Source organism: Coregonus lavaretus, assembly GCF_964263955.1.
Source record: "Coregonus lavaretus genome assembly, chromosome: 17".
Classification (NCBI taxonomy): Eukaryota; Metazoa; Chordata; class Actinopteri; order Salmoniformes; family Salmonidae; genus Coregonus; species Coregonus lavaretus.
In genome coordinates, this window is record NC_140004.1 from 28,533,934 (window position 1) to 28,546,818 (window position 12,885).

Sequence of the window (12,885 nt, forward strand, 5' to 3'; positions counted from 1 at the left end):
CTATGCAAGTTCAATGCAATCTATGTACAAGTCTAAACATTATGCAATATAACACCGGCTGCTGAACAGCAAAAATAATATGGTAACTTTTTGTTCATCCAATTTTTCATTGAAGCAACATTTAGAGATAGGTACGACCAGAGCCATATATTTAGGAGATGGGACACTGAGGTTTCTGCATTATGATGCATTTTACATGACACAACAACATTCTATGGCAGCCATAAACAATGCTATGTAACTGAATGTCTCGAATTAGAACAATATTAAACATTTTAAAAGTTGGCTGAACTCTCTAAAATATATGGCTCTGGGTAGGACCACAGCAGAATCACCAGAGCAGTTTCACTACATGACTGTGGTGAAATGAGTTCCTCTGAAATCATTGTTCCTCCTAATGTCTGGGAGAGCATGTCAATCACATGTAATGACAGAAATAACAACTAGTATTGCACAAAATAAACAATAACTGAAAGGTGTAAAACAGAAACATATGACTCAGAGGGCCACTTTCAAAGTGTGTTGGAAGATAATACTTTGATGCTAAATGGCATATTATTATAACTTAGTCTTCGTAACCCTACTGTTTCACATCCCTTTCAGTGAGAACCAACTGTCTTTCCTAAAGTATGGCCACTATATGATAATGTATAAACATGGGTCAAATCTATAATGTCGTTGGCAAACAGAATGACAACCTGCAACACACACTCAGACTATGCTGTATTGTACAGGCTGAAGGTTGTGTTCAAGTTCAACTGGCATAAAGTGAGTAAGTTCAAAAGGAGGTGCAAAAAATAAAGGCTATTTGGTTTGGCCTTGATAATCTCTGTGTGATACCAAATGGATAAAAAGATAATACAATGACATAAAAGAGAATTAACATGTGGTTGTTTTTAACATAATAAAGTAGCTTCAAAAATACATACACAATATATCCCCAACAGATAAAAGAACAGATTCAGAACAGATTTGCGCTTCTTTCAGAATGGAAGGGTGCTTCAATAGTCTTAGGTGAAAATTATACAGTTCTACACAAATTGCTCGTGTGTGTTGGGGTGAGCGTACAATGGTCTGGTTTACATGTTTACTTAGTGATGGTTAGAGACTAGTGACTCCTGTACAGGATCTGAGATTTGGCTCAGAATGAATAGGCCTAATATCTGTTATCTACCTTGTCAAATCAGTTATCAGCAACATACTCATGAAGTTCGTGAACACATTGCTCTGTAGTACAAAACATGAACAAATAAAAAAAGAAAGAATGTAAAGAAATAAATATATTTCAAGTTTTTAAAATGTGTTAAAAATATGAAAAAGTGCATTGATGCACCCCATACTGCGCTGTGTGGACCAGTACTGAAATGATCTAAATCTAACACCTATCTGAAAAAAACTATAATTTGGCAGGTTTGGGAGCAGTGTCTATCAAAGTGTTAGTTTACTCTAAAATCTAATTTGATAGACATTTTCATACTGAGTCCATATTCCATTCCGTAGAGTTTACCCTGGTTTATGCATTAGGAGAAATCAGCAGGCTTCAATCCGAAATGAATAGAAGATATTGGCACAATCTAATTATATTTTGTTAAGACAGATGCTGAATGTGGACAACTTGACACTAAACAACAGAGGTATAGAAACGTTTGACAAACTTTTTGGGTGAGCTATCATTTTACGGGCATAATTATATTCAGTCGGTAACGTACCAGAGAAGAGAAAGCACAGGCTCAGACAAGATTAGCAGACTAATCTTGTAGTTTCATCATGATAATGCCAGTTTAGGCTGAATGAAGTGCTCGGTTACTTCACATCACAATTTTCACTTGCTTTTAACTGCTTCAACATCAGTAAAGTGAGTCACAACACAGCCAGCCTGGCATATGAGCAGCTGTTATCAAACATAGTGGAATCATTACACTAATAGAAAACATATTAAATGTGTAAGACAACTACATACAGAATCATCAATTGTAAAGCTCCCTATTCATTTATAGTATATGTTACTTAAAACTTTGGGAGGGAGCGATTTTCCAATAGGTTTTTTTGATACATAAATCAACTAGTATAAAAAGGGTGTGATATAATTGTAAAAATCTGTCATAGGAGGATGAGAGATTCAAAACACTGTACATAATACATGTATGTTTGTAGAAAATGATCTTTGCATTGTACTGAAGTTAACTTAATGTTGATATAAAATCAATTTGTGGAGATGCACACAGTTATACAAAAAGTGAAAATAAATACCTCCCAAGGTAAAACACTCGTATGTACTTAATACCTTGAATTAAGATGAGGGCGTTAGTCTTCCTACTATCGCAAAGAACAGAAAGTTTGGTCGGCAGTAACTTGTGTCAGAGAACGTTTTCAATCTCACAAAGATATTTGGATCATGTCGTTGGACCTATAGCAGAAGTTACAATACAGTTTAAAATTCCAACATTACTACAGAAAAGAGGTATCCATTTCAAGCATGTACAATGTCATATGTTCTACTATATACATGTATGTTATGACCTACCTAAGGTATGTAGCAATAAATGGTGAAAGTGCTTTAAAAAGGTTTAGCAGAACAATTTAAAACAAAACATTTGAGCGCACAGTACAGTACACACACACCATCACTTACATTACTGCACACAGGACCAATGAACAGCCACCTATCTGTCAGGTCAATGTATTGGAAATGAGAGTCCCTCTCGGCTGGCTGCAGTACTGTGTACAAACAGACTGGGACCATATCTGTATAATACTCATCTAGTGAAGTGTAGCAATAACTCCTAAGAGGAAATAATCACCAAACGTATTCTGCTCAACCTCTCAATTTTAATGAAATGCAACCTCCTCTCCAAAACTGCCTTTCTATGTCTGTTTCCATGGATATACAGTGAAGGGGGCTGTGGATAACACTGATGCCTCCCCTCTTCTTCGGTGGTTTACAATAGGAGCCAATTATGTACACAATGGAGAGTGAGACTGGGGAACGGAACTTACATGTAATGATGATGTGATGTCATACCATTACACTATATGCCATTATAATTCACCTTATTAGAAGGACTATATTCACAAGGAGATCTGCGCATTGCTAAACACCTAAACAAACAAACAATAATACACCACTCACCGAGATGAAGTGAGAGAATCTGTCTGTAAACATTAACAAACATATACATATATATATATATATATATATTTATATTCATCTATACTCATAAGTATATAAAAAAACAGGTATAAGGAATGTCGGAATGTAGTGTGTAGTCCTGAAAATTGCACAAATCTGTTTTTCTTCTCATTGTGAAAGGAGAGCTAGATAGGGATAATAGATCATGTTTGGAGTGATGAGGGTGGCAGAGGAGTGTTGGGCCTGGCTCTGCTGGCTCATCAACACAGCAAAGCTTTCTAGGGGAGTGAAGCGGCACCTGGACCCTGGCAACAGGCCCCTAGCAACCCCAGCTCACAGGAAGTAAACAAAGAGAAAAGCAGCATGGTGGAGAGAGGTTTACACCCCCTCTCCTTCCCCCTCACTGAGTTCTTCAAAGTGCTGATTAACCAAGAACATAAGAACACTAACTGAGTTTCCACGCCTGTAGAAATGACAGAATCATGAAGTTTTGAAACAGAAACACTGGGTGTTTGGGATGATGTCAGAGATAAAGGCAGGGCTTGGGGCACACCTCTCCATCTCCACTTGACCTCTCCTCCACTCCCCCTGCCCTTAGACACAGAGGAGCTCTGTTCCGCTCTCTGATATAGGACAACTCTCACCGCTCACACCAATACTGTCTGTCTGTGTGTCTGTCAGTCTGTCCAGCCCATGGGATTCTCAGGTGTAACTGGTGGCTGCAGTTCTGGTCTCTCTCACCTGAGGGCACTCTAATCACACCCTATTCCGTAAAGGTATAGTGCTCAATTTCTAGTGCACTATATAGGGAATAGGGTGCTATTTGAGACAGCTTCACTCTCAGTCCTGCTGGCTGGGCTCCTCCTCAGGATCCTCTGGCTCCTCTTTGACACTGACCGTGCCAGGGGGGTGTGTGTGAGTGTGTGCAGGGTTGGTGTTGGAGCTCAGGGGGCTGTGGGGGTCGTGGTTGGAGCAGCAGGGGCGGCCCTCCAGGGTAGAGGGGGTGAGAGTCCCCCCCTCATGTTCCCGGCAGAAGGAGCGAGGGCAGAAGTCACAGAGGGACGAGGCTAGGACACCACACACACTGCAATCATGCCACGGGCACTCCCAACGGCCTAAACACACACAGAGAAAAGGTTACTACTGACTTATAGACACACACACACACACACAAACACACACACACACAGACAGTGCGTACCGTATGGAGGTTTGGTGAGGTTGAGACACAGCAGGTGGTAAGCTTTAGGACAGTCCTTCTTGTCACACATGACCAGCTCCCCTCCCTCTCCGCAGCAGAAGCAGATGTACTCATGTGTGTGTTTCCCCTCCGGTCGCAGCTTACGCTTCTTGGGCTTCAGTTTAGCGTTCCTCGCCTTCTCCTCCTTCTCCATCACCACTGCACTCTGACGGACAGACAGAAAAACAACGTCGTTAAACAATCTGCTCAGAGTTCACATTCTGACAATTTACCTTGTTAAAGCTGAGAGAGAGAGGAGTTATCAGCCCTGTTAGGCCAGCTTCTATAGCACTAGACAACATGGCAGACAAACCATGGAGAGAAGTGATCTGCTAAGGTGAGACATCAGTAACATGTTACTTGATTCCTACATGATGCTGTCATAATGAGAATGTGGGCGTGTCTGTACCATAGGCCGCACCCCCAGGAAGCCAGAGCAGTTCTCAGCTCCACAGTGACACGACGACCTTCTGTTCCCAACAAGGTCCAGGTTATAGTTAAACGTCAGCTCAGTGCCTGCAGAACATGCACACACACAGACGATTATAGTTAAATGTCAGCTCATTGTCTGCAGGAGAGAGGAGATCGATCAGAGAGATCAATCAACAAAGATACAGAACGTGTGTGTGCTGCTCTCCTCACCAGCCTCTATGTCACACAGGGTGAAGAGGCCTATGCGTATGTCTCCGTTGACGGTCCATTTCTGTGTCTCACAGTTGGGGCTGCAGCTGTGGTTAATGAAGCGAGAGGAGTTCCCTTTGGGCCCGGCGTCTATCACCCGGTCCTGAACACACACACACACACAGGCAGTTAGACATATACACATTTGCACGCACACAGTTAGACCCCCCCACACACAGCCAAGAGACGCACACTACTGCATAGAGAGAGAGACAAATAGCTTAACAGATTCATACACATACTATGTATTACTGGTCATGAGGTGGAGGTGTCAATTAAAGACATTTCAGACTGTTGGGACACAGCCTATAATGTCATTACCTTGGTGAGGGTGAGCATGTAGAAGTCGGTCACATGGTTCTCATGAGCGCGTTTGATTCGCTGCTGGCACTCCTCTGAATCTATCACCTCTCCCACATACTCTGTCACAAAATCTCCCTGCGGAAGAGACACAGAGCACATACGACACACAATACACATCATTACTTACAACAAAGCATACCTGTGGTGTTATTAACAATCACCTCTGATCTACAAACAACACAGGCTCGGTTCCATTTTGGTCTTTAGCCCCGTTCCCTAAGCCCTCAGCCTGTTCACAGATCTGAAAGGTTTGGATAGGTACAAATAATATGACAGGCTAGGTGGAGCCCTCACAATGTTGCTAATCCCAATCAATTTCAGAGAACACCTAAAGGGTTAGGGGCTAGGGATAGAAATAGAACCAGGCCCCAGACTACGTCCACCCCAGCGGCCCTCACTCACCTTCCTGAGGGCCTGGTTGGTCTTAAGGCCCCAGCCGCAACCCTCTGTCTTGATGACCTCTGTCTCAGAGTACAGACGCTTCGAGAAGCATTGGTTCTCACAGCTATCACCTGCCGGACACACCTAGGACAGGAGAACAGGGCTGAATCGGGCTGCACACGCAAACAGATGCACACACGCGGGCGCACGCACAAACACACACACACACACACACCAACCTGTGGGTGACACTCGTACTGCAGCATGCGGTTGAGACATTGGGAGTCCAGGCTGCAGGGGTGTCGGTCTGTGGGCTTACAGTTGCATCGTAGGATTTCCGACAGGTCGGCTATGTGCACCTGCACCTTCCCCACCGGCTTGTTGGACTGAGAGAGACATGACAACAATGAGATATAAAAGAGGTCTCATTCAGCTAAGAGAGCTCAACTCTTGCTTTGTTTATATGGCAGAAGATTTGTAGGGCAGGGTATGTGTTTGTAGGGTAGGGGTGTCTCACAGGAGGTTGGTGGCACCTTAATTGGGGAGGACGAGCTCGTGGTAATGGCTAGAGCGGAATCAGTGGAATGGTATCAAATACATCAAACAAACACATGGTTTGATGCCATTCCATTTGCTCCGTTCCAGCCATTATTATTTACATTTTACATTTACATTTTATTCATTTAGCAGACGCTCTTATCCAGAGCGACTTACAGGCTCTGGATAAGACAAATTATGAGCCGTCCTCCCCTCAGCAACCTCCACTGGGGTGTACAGGTAAAAGTCAGTAAATTAGAATATTTTGAAAAACTTGATTTATTTCAGTAATTGCATTCAAAAGGTGTAACTTGTACATTATATTTATTCATTGCACACAGACTGATGCATTCAAATGTTTATTTCATTTAATTTTGATGATTTGAAGTGGCAACAAATGAAAATCCAAAATTCTGTGTGTCACAAAATTAGAATATTACTTAAGGCTAATACAAAAAAGGGATTTTTTAGAAATGTTGGCCAACTGAAAAGTATGAAAATGAAAAATATGAGCATGTACAATACTCAATACTTGGTTGGAGCTCCTTTTGCCTCAATTACTGCATTAATGCGGCGTGGCATGGAGTCGATGAGTTTCTGGCACTGCTCAGGTGTTATGAGAGCCCAGGTTGCTCTGATAGTGGCCTTCAACTCTTCTGCGTTGTTGGGTCTGGCATTCTGCATCTTCCTTTTCACAATACCCCACAGATTTTCTATGGGGCTAAGGTCAGGGGAGTTGGCTGGCCAATTTAGAACAGAAATACCATGGTCCGTAAACCAGGCACGGGTAGATTTTGCGCTGTGTGCAGGCGCCAAGTCCTGTTGGAACCTGAAATCTCCATCTCCATAGAGCAGGTCAGCAGCAGGAAGCATGAAGTGCTCTAAAACTTGCTGGTAGACGGCTGCGTTGACCCTTGATCTCAGGAAACAGAGTGGACCGACACCAGCAGATGACATGGCACCCCAAACCATCACTGATGGTGGAAACTTTACACTAGACTTCAGGCAACGTGGATCCTGTGCCTCTCCTGTCTTCCTCCAGACTCTGGGACCTCGATTTCCAAAGGAAATGCAAAATTTGCTTTCGTCAGAAAACATGACTTTAGACCACTCAGCAGCAGTCCAGCTCTTTTTTTCCTTAGCCCAGGTGAGACGCTTTTCGCGCTGTTTCTTGGTCAACAGTGGCTTGACACGAGGTATGCGGCAGTTGAAACCCATGTCTTTCAAGCGTCTCTTGGTGGTGGATCTTGAAGCCCTGACTCCAGCAGCTGTCCACTCCTTGTGAATCTCCCCCACATTTTTGAATGGGTTTTTTTTCACAATCTTGACTAGGGCGCGGTGATCCCTATCGCTTGTACACTTTTTCTGACCACAGTTTTTCCTTCCCTTTGCCTCTCTATTAATGTGTTTGGACACAGAGCTCTGAGAACAGCCAGCCTCTTCTGCAATAACCTTTTGTGTCTTTCCCTCCTTGTGCAATGTGTCGATGGTCGCCTTTTGGACAGCTGTCAAATCTGAAGTCTTCCCCATGTTTGTGTAGGCTTCAGAACTGGACTGAGAGACCATTTAAAGCCCTTTGCAGGTGTTTTGAGTTAATCAGCTGATTATTTTGTGGCACCAGGTGTCTTCAAAATGTAACCCTTACACAATATTCTAATTTTGTGACACACGGAATTTTGGATTTTCATTTGTTGCCACTTCAAATCATCAAAATTAAATGAAATAAACATTTGAATGCATCAGTCTGTGTGCAATGAATAAATATAATGTACAAGTTACACCTTTTGAATGCAATTACTGAAATAAATCAAGTTTTTCAAAATATTCTAATTTACTGACTTTTACCTGTATATATTATGACTGGATGTATTACCTTCATGAACTTGTATGGTGGGGGTTTGCGTGAGTTGCGTTCCTGCTCCAGGGCCTCCCTGCTCTCCCTCTGAGCCTTGAGCTCCTGGAACCTGCGAGCAGCCTCCTCCAGAGCTGACACACACACGGAAGGGATGGAATTAGACTGTGCCTGTCTCACACACTCAGGGCCAAGGCACTATAATTTCACTCAAGAACGAATAGTCCATTTCATAGTTTCCCTTCACGATTCCCAATCTATTGTAGCACAGGGCACAGAGTACAGAGTAGAGTACAGAGCCCAAGGTGGCCTCACCTTTCTTGAAGGTCTTGTTGATGTTGATTTGGCCCGTGACAGGGGTCTTATCGTTCTCCACGTAGGGGAACACACGGCCCTGGTTGATCCAGTAGTAGTCATGGGAACCAAAGAAGAAGACGGGAAATTCTCCGATGTCGTGACGGAGCGTCTGGATGTTGGGGGGCACCAGGCGAGGGTTACAGATCTCCGCTGGCCACCACCTGATGGTGACAGACAGGGGATAACATGAAACATCAGGAAAGAAAGAACGCTACCAGTCCATAAGATACAGCTAGCTATAAGTGTTGTCTTTTTCCTAGACAGACGGGTTGCCTCCCACAATGTACCAATGCTCCAGCTTACACGTCTGTAGAAGTTCCGGCGTCAGTTGGGACAGAGAGGACAAGTCAGAAATGGGAACATTTGGTGTTTATCCATTACATTTTTGGGAGCATATCTTCATAATTTTTTTCATTACGTTTACTATACCATTAGTCAGCACCTCTCCAACATCTTTTGGGTGTGCGTCAACTCATGCTGCTAACCTGTAGTTTCCCAGTTTGACCCAGACGATCTGTTTGTAGTGGGGTTTCTTTCCTGTCCTACACTCCCTGCAGGACCACGCCCCCTCTGGCATCTCCATCTCCAAACACTCTGGGTGGAATGATGCCGGGCACAACGCACAGCACAGCAGCTTCTCTCCTGCAGGGGTGTGTGTGTGTGTGTAGAGAGAAAAGAGCAGCACAGGGTTAGAGAACGTACTTCCACACCTGGACACTAGGGGCCACCACACTCTAAGCCTCAACCTTAGGCATGCCAATCATTCAAGCACTTCACTTTACACTGTGAGCAATGCTTTGCCCAAGTAAGTAATATATTCTTCCAGAGAGCTAGGTGGAGCCATTGTGACATTGCAGCCGCTCGTTTCGTGTATATGAGAAGTGGCTAAGGATAGATATCTCTTTTGGACCGGACAATCATTAGGGCGTGAAGTGAGTCTTTCCCAAACGATTCACAATGTTGGAATAATTTGTAACTCCCACAAGATAATAACATTTGCTTTATGTACAGTACCAGTAAAAAGTTTGGACACACCTACTCATACAAGGGTTTTTCTTTATTTTTACTATTTTCTACATTGAAGAATAATAGTGGAGACATCAAAACTATGAAATAACACATATGGAATCATGTAGTAACCAAAAAAGTGTTAAACAAATCAAAATATATTTTATATTTGAGATTCTTCAAATAGCCACCCTTTGCCTTTGCACACTCTTGGCATTCTCTCAACCAGCTTCATGAGGTAGTCACCTGGAATGCATTTCATTTAACAGGTGTTCCTTCTTAAAAGTTAATTTGTGTAATTTCTTTCCTTCTTAATGCATTTGAGCCAATCAGTTGTGTTGTGACAAGGTATACAGAAGATAGCCCTATTTGGTAAAAGACCAAGTCCATATTATGGCAAGAACAGCTCCAATAAGAAAAGAGAAACGACAGTCCATCATTACTTTAAGACATGAAGGTCAGTCAATACGGAACATTTCAAGAACTTTGAACGTTTCTTCAAGTGCAGTCGCAAAAACCATCAAGCGCTATGATGAAACTGACTCTCATGAGGACCACCATAGGAATGAAAGACCCAGAGTTACCTCTGCTGCAGAGGACAAGTTCATTAGAGTTACCAGCCTCAGAAATTGCAGCCCAAATAAATGCTTCACAGAGTTCAAGTAACAGACACATCTCAACATCAACTGTTCAGAGGGGACTGTGTAAATCAGGCATTCATGGTCGAATTGCTGCAAAGAAACCACTACTTAAGGACACCAATAAGAATGAAAGAGTCCAAATTTGAGATTTTTGGTTCCAACCGCTGTGTCTTTGTGAGACGCGGTGTGGGTGAACAGATGATCTCTGCATGTTTATTTCCCGACGTTAATCATGGAGGAGGGGGTGTTATGGTGTGGGGGTGCTTTTATGGTGACAATGTCTGTGATTTATTTAGAATTCAAGGCACACTTAACCAGCATGGCTACCACATCATTCTACAGCGATACGCCATCCCATCTGGTTTGGGCTTAGTGGGAATATAATTTGTTTTTCAACAGGACAATGACCCAACACACCTCCAGGCTGTGTAAGTGCTATTTTACCAAGAAGGAGAGTGATGGAGTGCTGCATCAGATGACCTGGCCTCCACAATCCCCTGACCTCATCCCAATTGAGATGGTTTGGGATGAGTCGGACCGCAGAGTGAAGGAAAAGCAGCCAACAAGTGCTCAGCATATGTGGGAACTCCTTTAAGACTGTTGGAAAAGCCTTCCAGGTAAAGCTGGTTGAGAGAATGCCAAGAGTTTGCAAAGATGTCATCAAGGCAAAGGATGGATATTTGAAGAATCTCAAATATAACACTTTTTTGTTTACTACATGATTCCACATGTTATTTCATAGTTTTGATGTCTTCACTATTATTCTACAATGTAAAAAATAGTAAAAATAAAACCCTTCAAGAAAAACCCTTGAATGAGTAGGTGTGTCCAAACTTTTGACTGGTAGTGTATATGAAAACTATGCTGTTGTGGACAACATTTTGATAAGAGAGAGTAGTCTTGACATTGCTGAGGTCCTCTGCTTTTACCTCAGCAGTCAGTCACTGATGGTGTAATGGAATGTCTGACAGGCAGGTTTAGAGTACAAGGCCCATTGTACAATTACAACACATGCCATAGCACCAATGATAATAATACATCTGTAAATAAACCATAAATCACAAAAAAACCATTACCAAAACAACAGAAACGGCACAAAGCTGCCATGCACTCCTGCTTGTAAAGGGGGACGTTCCACTTCCCTGCACCACTGTACTCCACATAGTCTTGGATGGAATCTAATTTAAACAGCATGTGGTTGTGAATGTGTTTTAAATGTCAAATGGGTAATATCGTTGATGAGTAGAAATCACATGATGTCAACTAGAAGGAAGCATTTTATTCAAACATTGAATTATTCATCGAATTGATGTGCATGTGAGGAATATTATAACTGCTATGAGCTATAACCTATCACAAATCAATATTCTTGGAATAATTAACTCCTTAACAAAGCAAAACCTCAAAACGAGACAGCAAACATCCAAGACAGATCGCAGTAAAGTGAGAGCAGCAGATAAATGAGGGACAATTATTTTCATTCAAAAACAGAACTTAGCAGTCATCAAAATAACTGCATTAGAATCAGTCTTTCAAATGAAGACAGGCTCAAAGTGCTAAAGCAGAGAAGTTGTGTTCCTCCAGCAGCAACAAGCCCTCAGACAGACAGGGCGTAAAATAACCGTGTGTGACTTCAGCAGCAAGAAGCCCCCTGCAGGGCATTCAATAACCCAGTGAGACAGGTCATCACTCTTTTCATCACCCTTTCCCAATGTTGATGATGAAATCGGATTATGTTATGTTACAGTGTGCTATGGTCCTCTTGTACAAATTCTCTTTTGTGTTTGTGTAAAGTGTCCCATTCCACCATTTCACAGAGATGAACTTTGCTCATTATTAAACTTCTGTAACACTTTGTTAACGTGGTTCCTGGTTGAACCTGTGCATGTCAGGGTCCCTGACAGGTTATTTTAGGCCCTGCTGTAGCATTAATAGAAGCAGATTGTCTGTTCACACGTTAGAGGCAGAACCAAGCAATAAAGAGGAATAACAAATCAAATGTGGGAAGTCTAGACACATTCAAACACACATACTAACATACATACACACGCACCAGTAGGAAAAGGGAGAGAGAGTAAAACAGTTCTGTTACCTTTCCCAATATTCTTTTTGGTAGCTGTCCAAGAAGAGGGAATCATAGGTAATTTCAACTCAGCACGATTTGACTCAGTCAGAAGGTAGTGGGACTTATAGGCATATGAACTTAATATGATGTCAGTAAGGTCCTGCACTAACAGTCCTACACAAGACACACAGGAAGAGATGGGGTGAGCCGCAATCAGACTACAGTACCCATGATTCCACAGGAGAGAAAGAACACATACGCTGTTAGAACACATAAACGAGAGAGAAAAACTGAGTAAAAAGTCAAATGAAAGAGTCGTCCCAACAGAATACTGTAGATATACAGTGCACTTCGCTTTTTACGAAATTGAGAATCAACTGCTTTTAGTAACCATGGGGACAAATGTCACAAATACATTCACAAACAGGCAAATGCATAATAAGTGAAGGCTCAATGGCATTTTTTCCAAACACAGACAGAGCTCAGTGAACCAGTAGTCTCATCCTTCTCCTGCTGCTGCTGCTATGATATCTGAGCTCAGCTAAGCCTCTGTGGTCTCAGCAAGAGCATCACACAGCAATTATCTCTATGGGGATAAATAAAGTGTAATGGAGTTGAATGTTTAGAGAA

General features: G+C 42.5%; 1 protein-coding gene across 1 annotated transcript in view; it reads right to left on the reverse strand.

Moving 5' to 3' along the window:
- Positions 1 to 3,249: 3,249 nt before the first annotated feature.
- The window catches only part of LOC311144734 (histone-lysine N-methyltransferase NSD3-like), a 25,721-nt gene continuing 16,085 nt past the window's right edge, over positions 3,250 to 12,885 (reverse strand). Inside the window, exons 14-24 of the mRNA XM_084180830.1 lie at positions 12,283 to 12,429; positions 9,027 to 9,183; positions 8,500 to 8,702; positions 8,206 to 8,318; positions 6,035 to 6,181; positions 5,817 to 5,939; positions 5,373 to 5,489; positions 5,013 to 5,154; positions 4,780 to 4,886; positions 4,332 to 4,536; positions 3,250 to 4,245 (exon numbers count right to left, since the gene is read on the reverse strand). Of these exons, the coding sequence (XP_084036956.1) occupies positions 3,971 to 4,245; positions 4,332 to 4,536; positions 4,780 to 4,886; positions 5,013 to 5,154; positions 5,373 to 5,489; positions 5,817 to 5,939; positions 6,035 to 6,181; positions 8,206 to 8,318; positions 8,500 to 8,702; positions 9,027 to 9,183; positions 12,283 to 12,429 (1,736 nt within the window). The 3' untranslated portion in view covers positions 3,250 to 3,970. The remainder of the gene's footprint in view (positions 4,246 to 4,331; positions 4,537 to 4,779; positions 4,887 to 5,012; positions 5,155 to 5,372; positions 5,490 to 5,816; positions 5,940 to 6,034; positions 6,182 to 8,205; positions 8,319 to 8,499; positions 8,703 to 9,026; positions 9,184 to 12,282; positions 12,430 to 12,885) is intronic.